Source organism: Sorex fumeus, unplaced genomic scaffold, assembly GCF_029834395.1.
Source record: "Sorex fumeus unplaced genomic scaffold, SorFum_2.1 ptg000035l, whole genome shotgun sequence".
Classification (NCBI taxonomy): Eukaryota; Metazoa; Chordata; class Mammalia; order Eulipotyphla; family Soricidae; genus Sorex; species Sorex fumeus.
Window position 1 is genome coordinate 39,600,873 of NW_026606092.1, and position 18,618 is coordinate 39,619,490.

Consider the following 18,618-nt stretch of genomic DNA (forward strand, 5'->3'; position numbering starts at 1 on the left):
AACCCTGCCTGTGCCAAAGGGAAACTCATTCAAAGGGAAGATCACTTTCGAGGAACTAATATGAGGAAGGCATTGAATTGAAGGGTGCCCACGGAGCTCATTCTGTGCCCAGCAGCACACACACACACCCCTGGAATCATTCACTCAGCCTCAGAGCAGCTGTGGGTCTCCTTCCTTCCTCTTCTCCCAGAGAGAACAAGAATGAGCTGGAGCTCCCCACACAGGCCTGCTGACAGAACAAGCCAGAAACTCATGTCGTTTCATCCTTCTTCAGTAGGAACCAAGCCTGAGCCTGAAGTGTCCCATTCCGGGGCCCCTGTGAGATGCTCCCATCGCAGTGTTCTGGCAGTACTTGGTCCATGTAGGGTCATTCACATGGTGCCACCATTCCTCCACCCCCAGCCCCACCTGAAACTGGCCTGCACCCAGACCCTCAGAGAAGGCCACGGGAGGTCACGCAGGGACGGTGCTGTCCAGAGCCTCTATACCCCCAAGCCCAGCCCCAGGGAAAGTCCTGCCGTTGAGAACCTCCCCCAGCCCCCTCCCATGCCACATTTCTCACCCCCAACCCCTCCTCTCTCGAGTCCGCCCCTCTCCAACTGCCCTGCACACATGTACCGTTCTGCTCTGCCCGTTCTCCTCCACTGCCTCCCAAGGACCTTCCTCTGGGGATCGCAGGCACCTCCAGTCTGCACTCACACCCTAGCCTGGGTCCCCATGTTCCCCACATGGAAGGGAGGCATCGTTCTTGCTGCCATGTTGCTCTGGCAACAGAAGCAGAATTCTGTCTTGCTGAGCCCATGTGGCCATGACCAGCCCCGTTTTGCAGATAACAAAATTGAGGAATGGGGATCAGAGAGAAAGTGCCGTGGGAAAACTGCTTGCCCTGCACCTTGGAGGTGGAGCTGGGGTTCAGTCTGCCACTAGGGCAAGGACTCGGGGTCCGAGAACCCTCCCGGGTGACATTGAGATGGGATCCTTGCAGCAATGAGATGCATGTGATCTCAGAGCAGTGCCAAAGGCCGCAACTCAGTTCTCTTGGGGAGACAGAAGCTCAGAGCCTGGGGAACAGACAGGCCCAGCCCACTGCAGCCCTGGGATCAGAGCCAAACCATTTCCCTCCTTCCCCGACAGCCTCAGAGGAACCCACGCCCTGGCCCAGGCCTGGAAACGTGGCAGTTTCAGTTCTTCTGAAATCATGACTGGAGCCCACCCCTGTCCTTCCCATACTTCCCTGCCTGAAACCATGAGCGCTCCCCTCCCTGCCGCGGGTTCGGGACTTGCCAACCAAGCAGGGCAGCCCCGTGGAACCCAAAGCTCCTGCTCTGTGTCCCAGCTGAGGAGGAATGAGACTGGGACATGCTGCAGATGTCCCGGTGATCAGGAAGCTGTGAACTCAGGGTCCGCTGTGATTCCGCAGTTGGTACCAGAGCCGGCACCCACTCACCATACTTCCCTGCAGTGCCTTCTTGAGAAAGACACAGGGGGCAGAGTAATACAGATAGTAATACAGTAATACGGGTCCAGAGGGTGACGAAGATGCCTCCTGCAGCTGAGCAGAGGCCGGAGATACCCATCCTGGCTGCCCTAGAGCCATGAGGGAAAGGCATGTCATTAACCTTTCTCCTGAAACGAACATGGATGGAGCAAGAGCCACTTCCTCTGCTGTTTGCATCAAGGCTGATGCATGAACCTCAGCTATAACCAAGTTTCCTGGAGTCACTTTGTCCTCCACCTAGGAATACTCATTCCTAGGGACCAGAGAAATAGCAGAGGGGTTAAAGCACTCGCCTTGCCTGTAGCTGATCTGGGTTTGATCTCCGGCACTCTACATGGCCCCCCTGAGCTCTACCAGAAGTGATCCCTGAGCACTGCCTGGCACGGCTCAAACACCTAACCTACACCCCCCACCCCCCAAAGAAGAAATTGTATTTCTTAAGAATCCAAACCTTCTCGGAGATGCTAATCCCCCACCTGGCCGCTAAAGTCCCTCAAAGCCTAGATCCAGGAAGACTTGCCCCACAAGAGACTTTGCCCCCGCTCTGAAACAACTCATCCATTTCCTAGTTCACCATACTTTTCATAGTTCAGTGCCTTCTGGGGCTTGTCGATGTCTGATATAATGAAAATCATGGTAGGAAGCCTTTTGCTGTTGTTGCTTTGGGGTCATACCCAGAGATGCTCGGGGGTCACCCCCCTCTCAATGCTCAGGGCTATTCCCAGTGGTGCTTGGGGGATCATGCACCTGGGGAATGAACCTGGGCATCTCACATGCAAAGTCCTTTGGAGTCTCTACCAGCCCGGGGAGGGACTCTTTTAACTAAATTCCATACCAATCAGCCTGGAACGGACTGCTGGGCGTGGGGGTGGAGGGAGGAGAAAGGGAGGCGCACATCTTCGAATTCAGTGGCAGGGCTCAGCCCAAACTAGTAATCCACCTCTTGGGAAAGTGCTTCCAGCCCTGGTCCTGGAGGAAGGTCCCTCGATTCATCTGCATCAAGCAATAGCAGGAAAGAAGAGCAGAGGATGAGGAGAGGACAGACGGAGGCAAGCCTGCAGTGCTGATGACAGGTGGAAAATTTAAAACCCAGGGTACCAGAAACATCTGTGGCCGAACTGCTGGCAGAAATCTGGCTGGCCATGATTTTCTCTCTATTCATGCTCTTCTCAGCACTTCTGGGAGATGTGCTTCCTGGAATATTTGAATTTCACATTGGGGTTTTAAAAAACTCATTCCACAGGGGCCAGAGAGATCGTACAGCAGGTAAGGCGCTTGATTCGTAACCAGTCTCCATCCACAGCACCCCATAGAGTTTTACTAGGAGTGATCCCTGAGCACTGAGGTAGGAGTAAGCCCCCTAAAAGAACATCTTATTCCTCAGGGAAAGAATCTAAAAAGAAGTGTAGCTTGAGCATGGGTTGTGGTGCCTCCTCTGGGGACCAGGCTACAGGCCGGTGTCCTGAGACGTAATCTCCAGGCCCTCTGCTGCCCATTACATGACTGGGCCACCTTACCCATTTCTCCTGAGTTTATGTCACATCCCAGCAATTGTGTCTTACATTTCTTGGCACCACGCAAAGCTAAAGAAGCTTGAGTTTGGAGTCTGAGTGAGTGGGACAAGAAGCTGTGTTTGACCTTGACTCTTTGTTTTTACAGGAAGCAAAGGGGACATGGGCCAGAAAGGAGACTTGGGGGCCATGGGACGCCCCGGGCCCCAGGGGAGTAAAGGTGACTTAGGAAGTCAGGGTTTACCAGGTAAGAGGCTACATGATCAATTCCACCAACCTGTTCATTGGTTTGTTTTATTTCTGGGAGGCTAAGCTAAGGGGAAAATAACCCTGAAAAAATAAAACCCTCTTCTTCATTTCAGGTGTCCCTGGAGCTAAAGGACTCAAAGGAGATCAAGGTAGAAACTGTGGGAATCTGGACATGATGCCAGTTCAACTGTCCTTGGGCAAGGTCATGGCCAATGCATGCCCACTGTCTTTTATCTCATGTAGTATTAGGCCAGGACATCTGGGGGTTCTTACCACCTGGCCACTTCTGAGAGGAACAGAGTTGCCTGCTTGGTTGAGTTTTCCTCTTGAGGATATTGTCCCAACCTGTCGCCTGTGGGCTGTGGAGTTGATAAGCACAGACCACAGTTCCCAGTAATACACTAGTCCCACGCTGCTGCAGGGAACAAAGTCATCCATTGCGGAGTCTGCCACTTTCTTCTCCCACTCATGGGAAGAGAGTGAGTGTGAGAGTGTGTGTGTGTGTGTGTGTGTGTGTGTGTAAGAAAGAGAGAGAGAGGAGAGAGAAAGAGAAGAGAGAGAAAAGAGGAGAGAGAGAGAGAGAGAGAGAGAGAGAGAGAGAGGTTAAATCTTCTGCCCAGGAATAGACAAGGTGTTAGAAAACACGGTACATGGGGGAGGGGGGAGGCCCCCATCTCCCCTGCCACCACCCCAGCCTTGTCATTGTGAATTTCAGGGGAACCCGGACCCAGGGGTCCTCCAGGTTCTCAAGGAGCAACAGGATCTCCAGGCCCCAAGGGGAACCCTGGCAGCACTGGCCCTCAGGGGCTGATAGGTAAGTGGGTTCCTCTATCCCACAGGAGTGGGGGGTGAGGTCCCATGGGGGTGGGGAGCCCGGTCCTTATGCCTCTGTGACATCTCCTGTCCAGGACCTCGAGGGAGTCCCGGGAGTCCAGGAGCAACAGGCCTGAAAGGATGCAGAGGGGATCCAGGTAACGGGGGCTTGGGAGGGGCCACAGGGAGGCTGGGAAGCAGGAGAGGGTAGGGAGGGCAGAGACTCCTGGTTCTGGCCCAAGACTCCCCTGTGAGGAAAAGCCGTTTTCTCCCCCAGGCCCTTGAAGTCTAAGGCCTTCAGATCTTTTCCCCCTGGTTAGAGTTCCTGAAAGAGCCTGTCTGCTGTGGCTGAACCCTTACTGGGGAGGAGGACCAGGGACCTCATCCTCATGGTCCCCCCCTCTGCATGCAGAGGGCTGGATCCCAAAGACTCAGAGCTCTGAAATTGGACAAATAGTGTCAAGAGATCACCTCTTGGGATGCCGAAGCAATAGAACAGCAGGAAGGGCATTTGCCTTGCACTCTACCAACTCGGGTTCAAGCCCCTGCATCCCATTGGTCCCCTGAACATCACCACCAGGAGTAAGTCTTGAGTGCAGAACCAGGAGTAACCGCTGAGTAGCACTGGTTGTGGCCCAAAACAATAAACACAAAACAAAAAAGGAAGATTACCTCTTGGGGGCCTGAGAGTGAGGACAGTAGATTAGGTGCTTGCCTTGCATGGGCTGACCTGGGTTCAATCCCCAGTTCTCCATATGGTTCCCCTGAGTTGTGCCAGGAGTGATCCCTGAGTGCAGAGCCAAGAGTAAGCTCTGAGCATTTCTGTATGTACCACTCCATCCCCCCTCTAAATACACAATGAAAGAGAAGAAACCCCTTTTGCACATTTTCCCAGGGGACTCAGACTTGAGAGGTGACCCATAGTCGGAAAGTTTACAACTATCAAACCAGCTTAGTTCAGTTTCCAGCAGTTAGTCTGATGGTGTTCAAGAAGCCATGGTGTTGATAGTCCAGGTCACATAGCACCAGCAGGACAGTGTTTGGGGATCACTGGGTAAGGCCAGACACGGGGCAGGGCATGGATGTGTAGAAAGGTTGAAGAACGTTGGTGTAGACCACCTCGATGTCTGACTCTACAGGCCCACACCACGACCCACTCCTGTAAGTTTTCATCCATTAAACAGCCGGCTGATGAGCAATCAATTACTTCCACAAGAGTGACTTAACTAGAAATGCTTTGGTGTCTTGGTGGCACCAGAGTGATGGGGATGCGAGGGGCAGATGAGAGCTGGGGCAGTGTATGAGTTGAACCCGGACTTAAGGATGAAGGGTGCTTGACCGCTCCATGGATGGGAGGGGTCTGTAGAACATGGAGGAAAGAGGGGTGTAGGAAACTGGCTTGTGGGGTCGGACTATGGGAGATGGTCAGGAGCTCTGGTGGCTGAGGGGCCCCATGTGTCTGCTTTGGACACTTTGTTTTTGCTTTTGGGGTCCTTCCTGCAGGTCGTAAGAAGTCCCCGCCTGCTTCTCTCCAATGTTGTCTGCTTTCTTTGTTTTCTCGTGGATTTGTGATCAGTGTAAGAAGGGTGGGTGGGGAATCTGCCACTTGGTGCTTGTGGACCCCTCTACAGATATTGCTGCCTGGAGCGGGGCTCCACCTGGGTGTGGCTGTCAGGTATCCCCACCCACGACTGACTGCTCCCTATACTTTCATCTGCCTTGTCCTGGATCTTGGGGTGTCACAACAATATAACCCCATCCCTCCACACACACTAATTTCGTTTTAGTAGCTTTGCATTATAACATGCTAGTTTCGGTGTGAATCAGACATCATTCTCTGTCTGAACTATGTTATGTTCCCCACTACTAATCTAGTTCCATCTTTGCTCCTTTTCTTCACTGTTTCCACGGTCCTTTTCCTTTTCCTTCTAGCGGTCATTGAATTGGTTATATATCTGAGTAGTTAGTGCTCCTTGACAAAAGTCAGGTAGCCAATAGGTTATGCAGCCAGAGATGAAATCTAGGTCGGCTGACCCCAATTTTGGAAGCTTATCCATCATTCTGTCATGGGGTCTTGCTTCCAGGGCAACCTGAAAGTACCCCTTTCCCCATCCGAGCCTCATGTGTGCAACATCTTCTCCCTCCCAACCCTAGATGGATGAGAACAGAAGCCCCCAGAAGATTTTTCTACTCTTAGAAGGAATCTTGAAGCCTCAGACCCTTTTGTGACTGCTGGTCATTTATCTAAGCTCCAACCCCTAGGCTAGCACAGTGACCACCTGCCTATGGGCTGGGATGCTTTGAACAGTGGTCACTGTGCCCAGAGCTTATTCTCACTCTATCCCTGAATCCTTGTCTCTTGCTTCAGCATCCTTATATGGGTCTCTGTCAATAAGAAATAGTGGTGAACACCACCCAGGCCAATACTAAAGCTTATTAATTCTTTCCACCCGCTCAGGAATATAAGGAAAATTGCATTTTCTCCACCTCGCTTCCTTCTCTTCATTATTGTTGTTTCAATGATGGGGGTCCCACACACTCTTGATTACACACTTGATTGTGGTACTCACTAGTGTTCACATCTGTGCTCCCCTAGAGTGGCTCTCACAGCTAGGGCACTCTCCCTTTTTTCATTTCTGGTGATCACACTTGCCTGGCTGTAGTGGGCCAGAGGGGTGGCGTATGCTTGAGTCACAGGTGGGTGGCCTTGGGGATCAGACTCAGCCTCACACTGTGCTCTATCCCAGGAACCCAAATTACATTTTCATCCCAGGGGGACTGTGATCTTTAAAACTGGTAGAAAATGACTTAGGTTGCCCACACAAATCTAAATACTTGCCCCAATTAAGTAGCTCGTGTTCCACAGAGACATTTAAGAAGAGAATTTCCAAAGGACCATAATCTGACTAATTTTATGTGGTCTATGACTCATCCTGAAGTTTAATAAACTTCAGGATGGATAAGATTTCTGAAGTGACAAAAGGAAGGCTAAGTGGGAGCCAAGCCTCATCATAGAAGATAATTCATAGCTTAATGGCAGGATGTTGGTATTCCCCAGACTAGAAGCACTGTGGTGTTTGTCCTGTTTTGATTGTATCAAGCCGGTTTATCAAATTGCTGTTGCTTCCTATTTTGTAAATAAAGGCATTAATCTCTCAAGAGAACATATAATTGGGATTAGAGAGATATTAGGGTGGGGAGAGCATTTGCCTAACGTGTGACTGACTTGCCTTGACTCTTTGGCACCACATATGGTCCTCTGAGTACTGCCAGGAGTAGCCCGTGAGCACTGAGCCAGGACTAAACCATGAAGACTGTTGGGTGTGGCACAGAAACCAAAATGAAGAAAAGATAATAAAAGAATATCTAGTACTTTGGATCAAAACTGAGAGAGTACAATGGCTTGACCTAGGTAAAAGCTAGATTCCATTACTGCACATTAATTATACAAAGTTAAAAGTCTGGAACTGGGAGATGGCCCAAAAGGCTAGAGGGGACGCTTTGTCCTCCATGTGGGATATGCTCATCAAATGGTCCCTCTGAGCAATGTCAGGAATGATTCCTAAACACAGAGCCAGGAGTAGCTCCCAAGCACTGACCAACTCTGGCCTCAAAACAACAACCAAAATAATAAGAACAAAAACGCTCAGAGGTTTTCAATGATGCCTCTGGGCCAGGCACTGTGCTGGAGATTTTCCTCCCATAAATTCCATTTATTTACCATGCACCTGAATTTCATTATCCCTGCCCTACAGGCAAGGAGGCAAAGGTTCTTGGAGGTAAGTAAACTCTTTCCACCTAGCCTCCCTGTTAACGTTCACTGAATCCAAGAATTTACTGTGGTTCTAAAGTTGAACTTTTCCAGAAGTCACTGTATAGAATAACATAGGGTAAAGAGCTTAAGAAAAACTAGAATCTCCCTCAGTCCCGTCTTAACCAACCCAACTGTAAATAGTTAAATCATGGCTCAGTGGCTCAGTGTGCCTGTGGTCAAGAACCACTAATTAAGCTACAACCTGTTCCAGAGGAGTGTTTCCCCAGGTCAAGAGAGAATCAAAGATGGCAAAAGGAAACTCACTCCATTCCGGAAGATAAATGGCACAATCCACTCAGTTGGGCATTACCACCCAGCAGAATTTTTTTTTTTTTGCTTTTTGGGTCACACCCAGTGAAGCTCAGTGATCACTCCTGGCTCTGCACTCAAGAATTAGTCCTGATGGTTCTTGGGGGACCATATGGGATGCTGGGAATTGAATCCAGGTTGGCTGCGTGCAAGGCAAATGCCCCACCCACTGTACTACTGCTCAGACCCCAGCAGAAATTTTTCTAACAACAATTTCCTTTACTATCACAAAGCAAGGTGTTGACGACCCCAAATTTCATTTTTCTCAACGTTTGATCTTTAAAATAATTATAAAATCACTTGATTGTGCAAAAGAAAAAATGTTTTTGCCAAAAAAAAAAGAAACAGCAAAAAGTGAAGAAAAAATGCTATAACAAAACAGAGTTCACTTTAATTCTAAGTTTCTTAGCCATCTTGAAAAATAGTTTGTCTGGAAATGAGGATGACTGGCTTCAACCTGTAATCATGGCATTCCTTTTTGTCATTTTCACCTCCTGAAATGATTTTAGAAGCAACCCAAATTTAACTTCTCCAAAACCAATCTCATCAGAAATTCTGCATCTCGACATCCTTACTGTCTAAAATATAATGAGAATGTGACTTTTCTATGTTCTTTTACTTTCAAGGCAAAACCAAAGTAAAAATAACTTAGAACCCATTTTCTCATATGTATTTTGGAGGTTTTTTTTATCTTAAAAATAAGCAACAGCAACAAAAATAATCCATAGTAGTAAGTCCTAGAACGTATGTGTAATATTTTAGTTAATTCCATTTCCTATATCTGAGTACTGAGGTAAGCCCAAGAATTTATTAAACTCTACAAAATCATATTACTAAATTGCCACTTATAAAATGTCTCCTCATTTTCCTTCAAGATAAAAATTTTCTTGGAGATACCTCAGAAGTCTGCTTAGGCCCAGAATTTTGAACTTCCCAAAATTTGCCACACAGCTTAGTTTGCCTAAATTGTTATGATTAATTCTAAATTTCCCAGGTCACACTTAGCTTTAAGATAGAATGGCATTTAAGACTATTTCTTGGAAATTTCTACATTAAATCAGAAATATTTAATGTAGGCCCTTCGCCTCAATTTGTCAATGACCCCGTCTCACTAGCCGACAGAATGTAGATACTGAGGTCACTGGACTCAACCTCTTCCTCTGTAGAATGGGAATCTATAAGCCCAGGATTCTCTCAATTTGCAATCAGTTGAAAATATGACTTTTTTTCTGGGATCAGAAACACTATAGGTTTTCAGCTGAGCATTAAAGAAGAGACAGGTGTGTGTTCTCTATCTAAACTCCTTTTTTTCCTTTGTTTTCATTCACATTTTTTGTTTTTTTGGAGGCCACCTCCAGCAATGCTCAGGGTTATTCCTAGCTCTGTACTTACTCCTGGCAGGCTCAGGAGACTATAGGGGATGCTGGAGATCAAATCGGGTCAGCTGCATGCAGGGCAATGCCCTATCAGCATATCAGGTGTCCTCTTTCCAGACCTTCATCCACATTTATTCTATTTAATGAAGGTAACGTGGTTTACAAAGCTATTCACAGTTGAATTTTTATGTATACAATCCTGTCAGTGTGAGATTGGTAACTCCCTCCAACCCTCCGATCCATCTCCTTGGAAGGCATTTTTTTTCTTTTTGGGTCACACCCTGAAATGCATAGGGGCTACTCCTGGCTTTGCACTCAGGAATTATTCCTGGCAGTGCTCAGCCATAAGGGATGCTGGGATTCAATCCAGGGTTGGCCGCGTGCAAGGCAAACGCCCTATCCGCTGTACTATCACTCCTGCCCCTGAAAAGCTTATTTTTAAGCTTAGTTATTGTTATTCATACCTCCTGTTTACAGTATTATTCTCTGTGTGATTTATTGCGTAAACACACACACACACACACACACCCCACTTCTATAGTACTGATGTGACTGAGACCTGTTGCTCCCTTCCCCATTACTTCCCTTTTTTTTCTTTTTACTTCCCCCTGAATTTCTTTAATTCCTGGTCTTCTCTTTCTATACTCTAGAGTGAAGGATGATCCTTGTATCCCCCTCATAGTCCTTTGTCCAGTTATTCTAAATACCACAGATATGTGGGATCATCCTGTGTTTGTCTTTCTTCTTCTGACTTACTACACTTAACGTGATATACTCCAGTTCCACCCAACTTGAAAAAAAATTGCATGATTTCATCCCTCCTTGCAGCTGCAGTGGATTCCATTGTGCACATATGCCACATCTTCATAATTCACTCATCTGTTGTTGGACACCTAGGTTGATTGCATAGTCTAGTTATTGTGCTAAGTGCTGCAGCAAATAACGGTGTGCATATGTCCTTCTGAATGATGCTAAATCCCTTTCTTGAGAGAAGATCATTTCTCTAAATAAGCACCTTGTAAGTAAATACACCGTGCCCTCTCGGATTGATAAGTGATGACCATGTAAACACAGTTTGCTTTCCAGCGCTGTTTTACAACGTAGGCTTATGAAGTCTACTCTTCAGCTGTTCCTCCCTCCCCCTGCTCCAGTGATCTATGGAGAAGTAATTACTTGTTCCTCCATCAGCCGATCAGAGCGCAGCAACTTAAGTGAGCTTCTACTTAGAGCCCAGTGAGGCTTTGAGACACATCACACAACACTCAGTTCCAATTTTGTCTCTTTGAAGAGAGGTATTTTGATAATAAAACCTATAGCCAGTCTATATAAACACACCATAGGGGTATTTTTTTGTTTTTTTTTTTTGTTGTTTGTTTGTTTAATTGAATCATTGTGAGTGAATCACAGTGACAAAGCTATTCATGATCGGGTTTCAACCATATAATATTCCAATATCCATCCTTCCACCAGTATACATTTCTCACCACCATTGCCCCCAATTTCTCTTCTCTTCGGCCACACCCCAACCCCACCCCACCTTATCTCTATGGCAGGCACCTTTCCTCTCTCTCTCTCTTTCTCTCTCTCTCTCTCTCTCTCTCTCTCTCTCTCTCTCTCTCTCCTTTTGGGCATTATGGTCTGCAATACAGATACTGAGAGGTTATCATGTTTGTTCCTTCACTTATTTTCAGCACACAGTTCTTATCCAGAGTGATCATTCCTAACTATCATTGCCACATTGGTTCCTTCTCTGTCCCAACTGCCTCCTCCCCCTGCTCCTGAAGCAGGCTTTCAAAGGGTTTTTTATGAAGATCTTGCAGCTCTGGGAGAGCACTGATGTGAGAGCTGGGAGGGCCTGGGAGTTCCTCTGAGACAAGAAACAGTTGGGTGGTGGACTGTGCGCGCTCCCCAGAGAACAGAGGAGATGAGTTTAGGACAGGGTGACTTTGTGGTCCAACAAAATGTGGTTTGTGGTCCAGCAACAGCAGAGTCGCCTGGCACCTTGTTATAAATGCAGAGACTCAGAGACCCATCCCAAATCCACCCGACCTAGAGAATGGTTTCCAACAAGTCCTGTGTGGTTATTGTGATGCAAGTTCCAGTCTGACAGCTCAGGGAAGGAATGGAGGATGGTGTGCTGGGAGGAGCTTTGGGCGGCCTGCAAATAGTCCAAGTGTAAGTCCAGAAAGGAGTGTGTTGGCATACTGGGAGGGAATAGAGGGGTTCCAGGTTGAGCGAGAGGTTACAGTGGGATAGCAGCCTCACTGCATCACTCCGCGAGACCTTGGATAAAGCATTCAGCATCTCTCCAAGTAGCTGCTCTTAGTTCATGGCACCATCAAATAAGATCATAATGGCAGTGATTGTGCTTTCATTTTCTCAACTTAAAACTCTTCAGCCACAATGAAATAAACCAACAAATTTTATGGAACAGCAACTGTAGGTGAGGACCCCCAAACTACTGGTGGCCCCTTACCAGCCTTCATCCATCACAGTCTTTTGTAAAGAAAAAAGAATTCTTTCCCATAAAGCTTTCAACGGTTTTCCTGCAAAATACAAGAGCAAAGAAAGGGCTTGCATTCAGACCGCAAGGCTGCTCCTGGGCCAGGAAGTGAGTCAGGGTCTCTCTAACTTGGGCATCTTAGTCAACGCATTTCTCTTCGCCCCAACACCCGTGTCCCCATTTATCTGCAGCCTGTCTCTTTTTACAGTCCGCTAAAGAGGCTATGAATGATTGCAGAGAACCAATGTATCTTTCCATCTGCATTAATCAGACAAAAGGGAGAGGTTGCCTAAGATTAAAAGTGTCTAATATCTAAGTTTTATTATCTTCTCCCCCTTTTTCTGTATTCTGGTCTTAGGACTTCAAGGACAGAAAGGAACAAAAGGAGAAGCTGGAATTCCAGGTAAAGGGCCGGCTCCAGTTTAATTTTTCGCAAGGATTCCTGGAAAAGCCAAAACCTTGGAGGGTGGGTTTGGTGGACTTTGAAGGCACAACTGTGACCATCCCCCATGGGTGGACCCCGGGCCAGCCTCCTGGAGGCAAACACATCAGGGCTCTGACACTTAAACCTCAGATTCTTATCCTGGACCAGAACTTGGTGTCCTAAGGAGATGGAAGGAGATGGTGAGACCTGAGGGTGTCACAGGGTGAAAAACATCACAAGAACTGTGGTTAGTTTGTGACCTTGGGCTGGGCAGTGGCTGGGGTTGGTCCCTCTGCTGACTGCATGGTTCTCTCTGTGCTGTTTGTCTGCCCTGGTCCATTTTTATTTTTTTAAATGTTTTTTTTATCGAATCACCATAAATTATAAAGCTGTGCATGATTGTTTCAGACGTACAATGTTCCAACATCTATCCCTTCACCAGTGTTCACTTCCCTCCATCACCATACCCACTTTCCCCCCTTCCCCATCAGCCTGCCTCTATGGCAGGCACTTTAAAAAAATTCCTTTATTTTGGTGTCCTTTCAGGCACTGTAGTTTATAATACCATTTCTGATAGGTTATCATGCATATCACTCTACAGCCTTTCAGCACCCAGTCCTGGTCCAGAGTGACCACTTCCCTCTCTCAATGTCATAGTGGTCCCTTCCCTGACCCACCCCCTGCCCATTCACAAGATACCAACTAAGGATCAGTTCTTCTGCTCACTGTTTCTATGGCTTAGACATTTCTTGAAATAGTTTTTCTGGGCTAGAGAGAAAGTACAGTGGGTAAGATGCTTGCCTTGCACTTAGTCAGCCCAGGTCCCATCCTCAGCTCCCCATATGGTCCTCTGAGCCCCACCAGGAAGGAAGGAAGGAAGGAAGGAAGGAAGGAAGGAAGGAAGGAAGGAAGGAAGGAAGGAAGGAAGGAAGGAAGGAAGAAAGAAAGAAGAAAGGAAGGAAGGAAGTAAGGCAGGCTATCTGTGAACTGGATAGCCTCTTTCTAAGTTACTGAAAGAAAAAACAAAGCCTAGAAGTAGTCTAGCAACTTCTCCCAGATTAACTGGAACATCAACATAATCTGATGGCAGCCGGGAGCCTCAGACATCCTGTCAGTCACATTCACCATACTTTTACCCAACTTTGACACAGGACTCAGGAGTCCAGACTGGTACCCTGTCCCTCCATACCCTCATGCCCCCATGCCTCCCACCCTACCTGGACCTGAGGCCCAGGCTGACCCTTCAAATATGCACTCACAGGGAAAAATTGAGAGTTTAGGAACAACTCATTCCTGGAAAGCCAAGACTGTCAGTTTGGGGGAACTAGTGGAGCCCCTAAGGGCAGCAGTCTCTCTCCTCTCCAGGCCCCTCAGGCGCAAAGGGAGAGAAGGGAACCCCCGGGCCAGCAGGTCCCAAGGGTGCTTCTGGACCAGCTGGCCAAAAGGGAGCACAAGGCATGAAAGGTAAGACCTGTGTTTCTGGTTTGTGTGTCCCCCACATCGGCCTTCTTGTAAGGGAGAGAAGAGAGTTGTGGACTACGCAGACAAGTTCTGTGCTGGCACTGCCCTGGGCACTGAGTGTGGAGACATAAAGGTCCAGTCAGGGGCGCCACACCCTGGCTTCCCCAGACAGCCTCCATGGCCGCCCAGAACATTCTGTCCCACTCCAGGTCTCTTGCCTATTAAACGTGCCTCCCTTGTCCGGCCTGACTCCTCGCTGCTGTGGTTTAGCCCCTTTCTTGCTGCCCATGGGACAGCCAGTGCTCATAAGGTCAGGCCACTGGCAAAGTCAGAAAAAGGACCTGACCCCTCCCTGACCCCTGACCACGTTCCACTGCCGGGAGTGCTGGGGTAGGCTTGGGGATGGAATCCTAGCTGTTTTGTTTTTTTAATTCTGTGATTTCCACCCCCCCCCCCCCCACAATAGGAGAACCTGGAGAAAAAGGCCAACGAGGTAAATGCTATTTCTATTCTCTTTAATCCGTGTCCTTCAATACTATACTTGAAAATTGTGAATGTGGTTGGGGGCGGGGCTTAGGTCTTGGAGAAATTCCTCACTTTGGCTAAAAATAAGAACCCATTCTCCAACCAAGCCTGTCTATTATATATGGGGATCACCCAAGTTTTCCCTTATTATTACCCCCTTTCTTATTCCCTCCCTCCCTTTCCTTCCTCTCTTCCTTCCTTCCTTCCTTCCTTCCTTCCTTCCTTCCTTCCTTCCTTCCTTCTTTCTCCACCAATTATCCTTCCATTCTTCTTTTCTTTTCCTTTCCTCCACAACACAAGACAAGAAACAGTCAGATAATTTACAATGTCAACCAGAAAGGCGTCATGACCATGGGCCAGGTGCCAAAGTTGACTTTTGGTCACACAGGTATCTTTTCTTAGCTACAGAACTTCCCTAAATCACAAGACAGAGCCTGCCTTCTGCACACAAGCCCTCAGTTCTGTCTTCACCTCAATTGCGTGTGTTTCTCCCCAGTCACAACCTCATCACTTGTCAGAATTGTTGGCACTACCTCCCGAGGCAGAGCTGAGGTCTTTTATAATAACGTCTGGGGGACCATTTGTGACGATGACTGGGACAACGATGATGCCACTGTCTTTTGCCGCATGCTGGGTTTTGCCTCAGGAAGAGCCATTGTCAATTTTGGAGGTGGTGAGTCATCTTCCTGGAGTGGCTTGAGTGGGGATTCTTTCCCTCATGGGCTGTTGGTGTTCATTGCTTGCAAGTGGCTTAGCTGAGGAAGTCCAGGATGGCTTCCCGACAATGAGAAGTTAAGCAGCTCGGGGCCTGGTTGATATGCCTCCAGCTTGGCAGCCCCAGGAAGTAGGCACTTTCTCCTCTGAACTGCTGCAGCCAAATCTTGGCAGTGGATCAGCTGACGGGGCTCAGTGTCTGTCTGGCCCTGGAGCCTGTGCGTGTACGTGAGATGCAGCTCTCGAAGGGCGGGATTGGTCCCAAAAGAATAGAGAAGATGCAGGGCAGGCCAGTGGGGGTTCTGTCCCACCTCAGGAGACTAGAAGTCTGGACTGCTCAACTCCTGATCATCTTTAAGGAGAAAGTGCAGAAGGAAGGAAAAACAAATCAGATCAAGGACTGCCTCAAACCTGCTGGGAAAGCTCTCTGGAGTAGCTAGAGATTGGGCCGATGTCTATCAACTGACGGCCCGAACTTTGAACAGAGTGATTAAATCCGTCGGCTGGTACCATTTCTTTGACCATAAGGACTCCCCTGATGGGAAGATGAAGTGGCTTCTGTTGCTTATTTTCTCCCCAGTGCTCTCAGCCTTTACTCTGCCCCTATTTCTAATTAATTAATATTATTGAAGTGTGGGCCACACTTGCAGTACTCATGGGTAATTCCTGCTCCTATGCTTAGGAGTGACCCCAGTTTATGTTCAGGGATCCTGGGTGATGCTGGGGATTCAAACCAGTGTCAATGGGATGCAAATAAAAAGCCTTAGTCCCTGTATGTATGAGTGCTCCAACCCTCCAGCCCTGCTTTTTAAATCAGTTCTGTTGGATCGTAAAATCCCTTTAAAATACGCACTGTCCTGGTATAGGTTCGGTCTCTGTAGATCGTCACCCTGCAGTGAAACTTGGTCATTGAGTGAGTCATGCAGCTCTTTTGCTCTGAGCTCTTCCTCTGCAGTGAGGTTTCTTAGAAGGAAGTGGATGCTTGAGGAACTCATGAGTCCTCAGAGCTGGGCTAGAGCTGGGCTAAACTGGCTCCTGAGGAAGACAGATAAGGCCGTCACGAATTAGCAGGGTACAGATGAGCGCAGGGAGTCCCCGGGGAGAGTTCAAATTGTGCGTGGATCAAGTATTAAATACTTGGAGGAGACTTTTGTCAAAGGGTAGAAAGCAGAACGGAAACAAAATCATTCTAAAGAACAGTCCAGCTGTTCAGACTATTAGAATAGTCTAATCAGCTCCGGGGCTGATTAGAAGCCAGAGCAACTGGCATCTGCCCCACGTGGCGGTTCAGGACTGAGTGTGGATTCGCCCCCATCCCACTCCCCTCTCTCCCCCTGCCCCCCCATTACCTTCTCTCTCTAGGCACCGGGCAGATCTGGCTGGATAATGTGGCCTGCAGGGGGTCCGAGGCCAGCCTGTGGGACTGCAGGAAGAGTAACTGGGGCACTCACAACTGCCAGCACAGCGAGGATGCCGGTGTGACCTGCAGCTGACCCTAGCAGCCTTCCAGGATCTGTGAACGTCGACACTCAGCTTGCTCTGGGGAAGCCAGTGCTGAGCGAGGTGTCCCACGAGCGGCCGAGCCTCAGGGTGAAGATCACTAATAAAGCTCTACACACTGCACAGCCCTTGGCTGGGGCTGAACCCTTGAGTTTGCGCCTCCCTGTTCTTACTGCTATGTCCCGCCCTGCCCCAACCCCCACAGTGGGCAACTCACGCTGTAACAAGTCCTCCCAGACCCAGGCACACAACGACAGTAGCAGCTCAACTTAGAACTGGGGGGAAGGGGGTGGTCCCAGGAGTTCGGATCCATTGCACAAGGTTCAGCCAAGCCAGGGTGGGAACCAAGTGATGCCCTTAGCTTCAGGGCCTCACTCCAGGGAACTCTCCCAACAGACCCGCTCACTGGCCAGTGATGAGGTTGGCCTGCAGCTGGTGCCAGGTTGCATGGTAAATAGGAATTGGGTTCTACACCCAGTTCCTCAGCTAGGACAGACTGGCTTTCTCCAAATCTAGTCCTCCGTAGATTCCGTTTTATAAGATTAACTTTATAAGCGAAATGGTGAGGATTAGTTTTCCCAGGTGTGTGTCTATAAAGATTCAAATCAGCTGGCTGCTTCATCATCCCTGTGAACGAGCTATGAGCGAGTGCCCAGTGCAAGTGACAGTTACCCCCATCACAAAGCCCCTCTAGTGATAGGCAAATGCACCAGTGAAAAATCCCTGCTCATCTTTTGCTCATGTACCCCATCCTGATACTGCCCCCCTCCACAAAGCCCAGGATCTCTCCCCCCCCACTCCTCTCTGTCTCCCTCCCTTCCTCTTTTTTTTAAATTTTATTTTATTGAGTCGCCGTGAGATACAGTTAGGAACTTTCATGTTTGAGTTACAGTCATACAATGTTCAAACACCCATCCCTCCACCAGTGCACATTCTCCACCACCCATCACCCCTCCTTTCCCACCCTCCCCTTAACTTCATGGCAGACAATTTCTCATATACTCTCTCTCTCTACTTTTGGGCATTATGGTTTGCAACACAGATACCAAGAGGCCATCACTTTTGGTCCTTTATCTGCTTTCAGCACACATCTCACATCCCGACCGATCCTTCTAACCATCATTTTCTTGGTGATCCCTTCTCTATTCCAGCTGCCTTCTTCCCCAGCTCATGAGGCAGGCTTCAAACTATGGAGCAATCTTCCTGGCCCTTGTGCCTACGGTTCTTGGGTGTCAAGTTATCACTATTTGCAGACGATAGGATACAATATTTAGAAAACCCTAAAGACTCTACAGAAAAGCTCCTAGAAACAATAGGTCTGTCTAGTAAAGTGGCAGGCTACAAAATCAACACCCAAAAGTCATGGCCTTCTTGTATCCATATAATGAAAGAGAAGAAAGAGACATTAAAAAACAATCTCGTTCACAATAGTACCCCAGAAAATCAAGTGCCTCAGAATCAGCTTTACCAAAGAGGTGAAGGAAAGTTACAAAACCCTACTTCAAGAAATAAAAGAGGACACTAGGAAATGAGACACATCCCCTGATCATGGATAGGGAGGATTAGCGTGATCAAAATGGCAATACTCCCCTCCCTTCCTCTTTGGCTGGGCTAGTTCCCTTGGCACTTTCCTGAGCGCCTGTGGTTTTTCAGCATCCGTTGATTTCCTCACGCTTCCCCTGTGGGCCCCCTTGTGGCCTCAGCGAAATGACCCATCCAGAACACCAGAGTCTGGCGTGCCTCCCAAGACAGACATTATTCTTTTAAGTGAGGACTTTGAGCCGCAGAAGACGTCGTATGCAACACCTTTGCAAGGTGACTTTTCATCAGCAGCAATTCTTATCAGAAGCCAGAAGCAACATGCTCTCCCCTCTCTCCCTTGGAATTCCAACCTAGTCCTGCAAACTAGCTGTGGCTAGTG

General features: G+C 48.3%; 1 protein-coding gene across 1 annotated transcript in view; it reads left to right on the forward strand.

Moving 5' to 3' along the window:
* The window catches only part of MARCO (macrophage receptor with collagenous structure), a 36,389-nt gene extending 19,548 nt beyond the window's left edge, over positions 1 to 16,841 (forward strand). Inside the window, exons 6-14 of the mRNA XM_056117686.1 lie at positions 3,158 to 3,256; positions 3,372 to 3,407; positions 3,974 to 4,072; positions 4,167 to 4,229; positions 12,432 to 12,476; positions 13,863 to 13,961; positions 14,425 to 14,451; positions 14,980 to 15,156; positions 16,560 to 16,841. Coding sequence (XP_055973661.1) covers positions 3,158 to 3,256; positions 3,372 to 3,407; positions 3,974 to 4,072; positions 4,167 to 4,229; positions 12,432 to 12,476; positions 13,863 to 13,961; positions 14,425 to 14,451; positions 14,980 to 15,156; positions 16,560 to 16,690 — 776 coding nt within the window. The 3' untranslated portion in view covers positions 16,691 to 16,841. The remainder of the gene's footprint in view (positions 1 to 3,157; positions 3,257 to 3,371; positions 3,408 to 3,973; positions 4,073 to 4,166; positions 4,230 to 12,431; positions 12,477 to 13,862; positions 13,962 to 14,424; positions 14,452 to 14,979; positions 15,157 to 16,559) is intronic.
* The last annotated feature ends 1,777 nt before the right edge of the window (positions 16,842 to 18,618 follow it).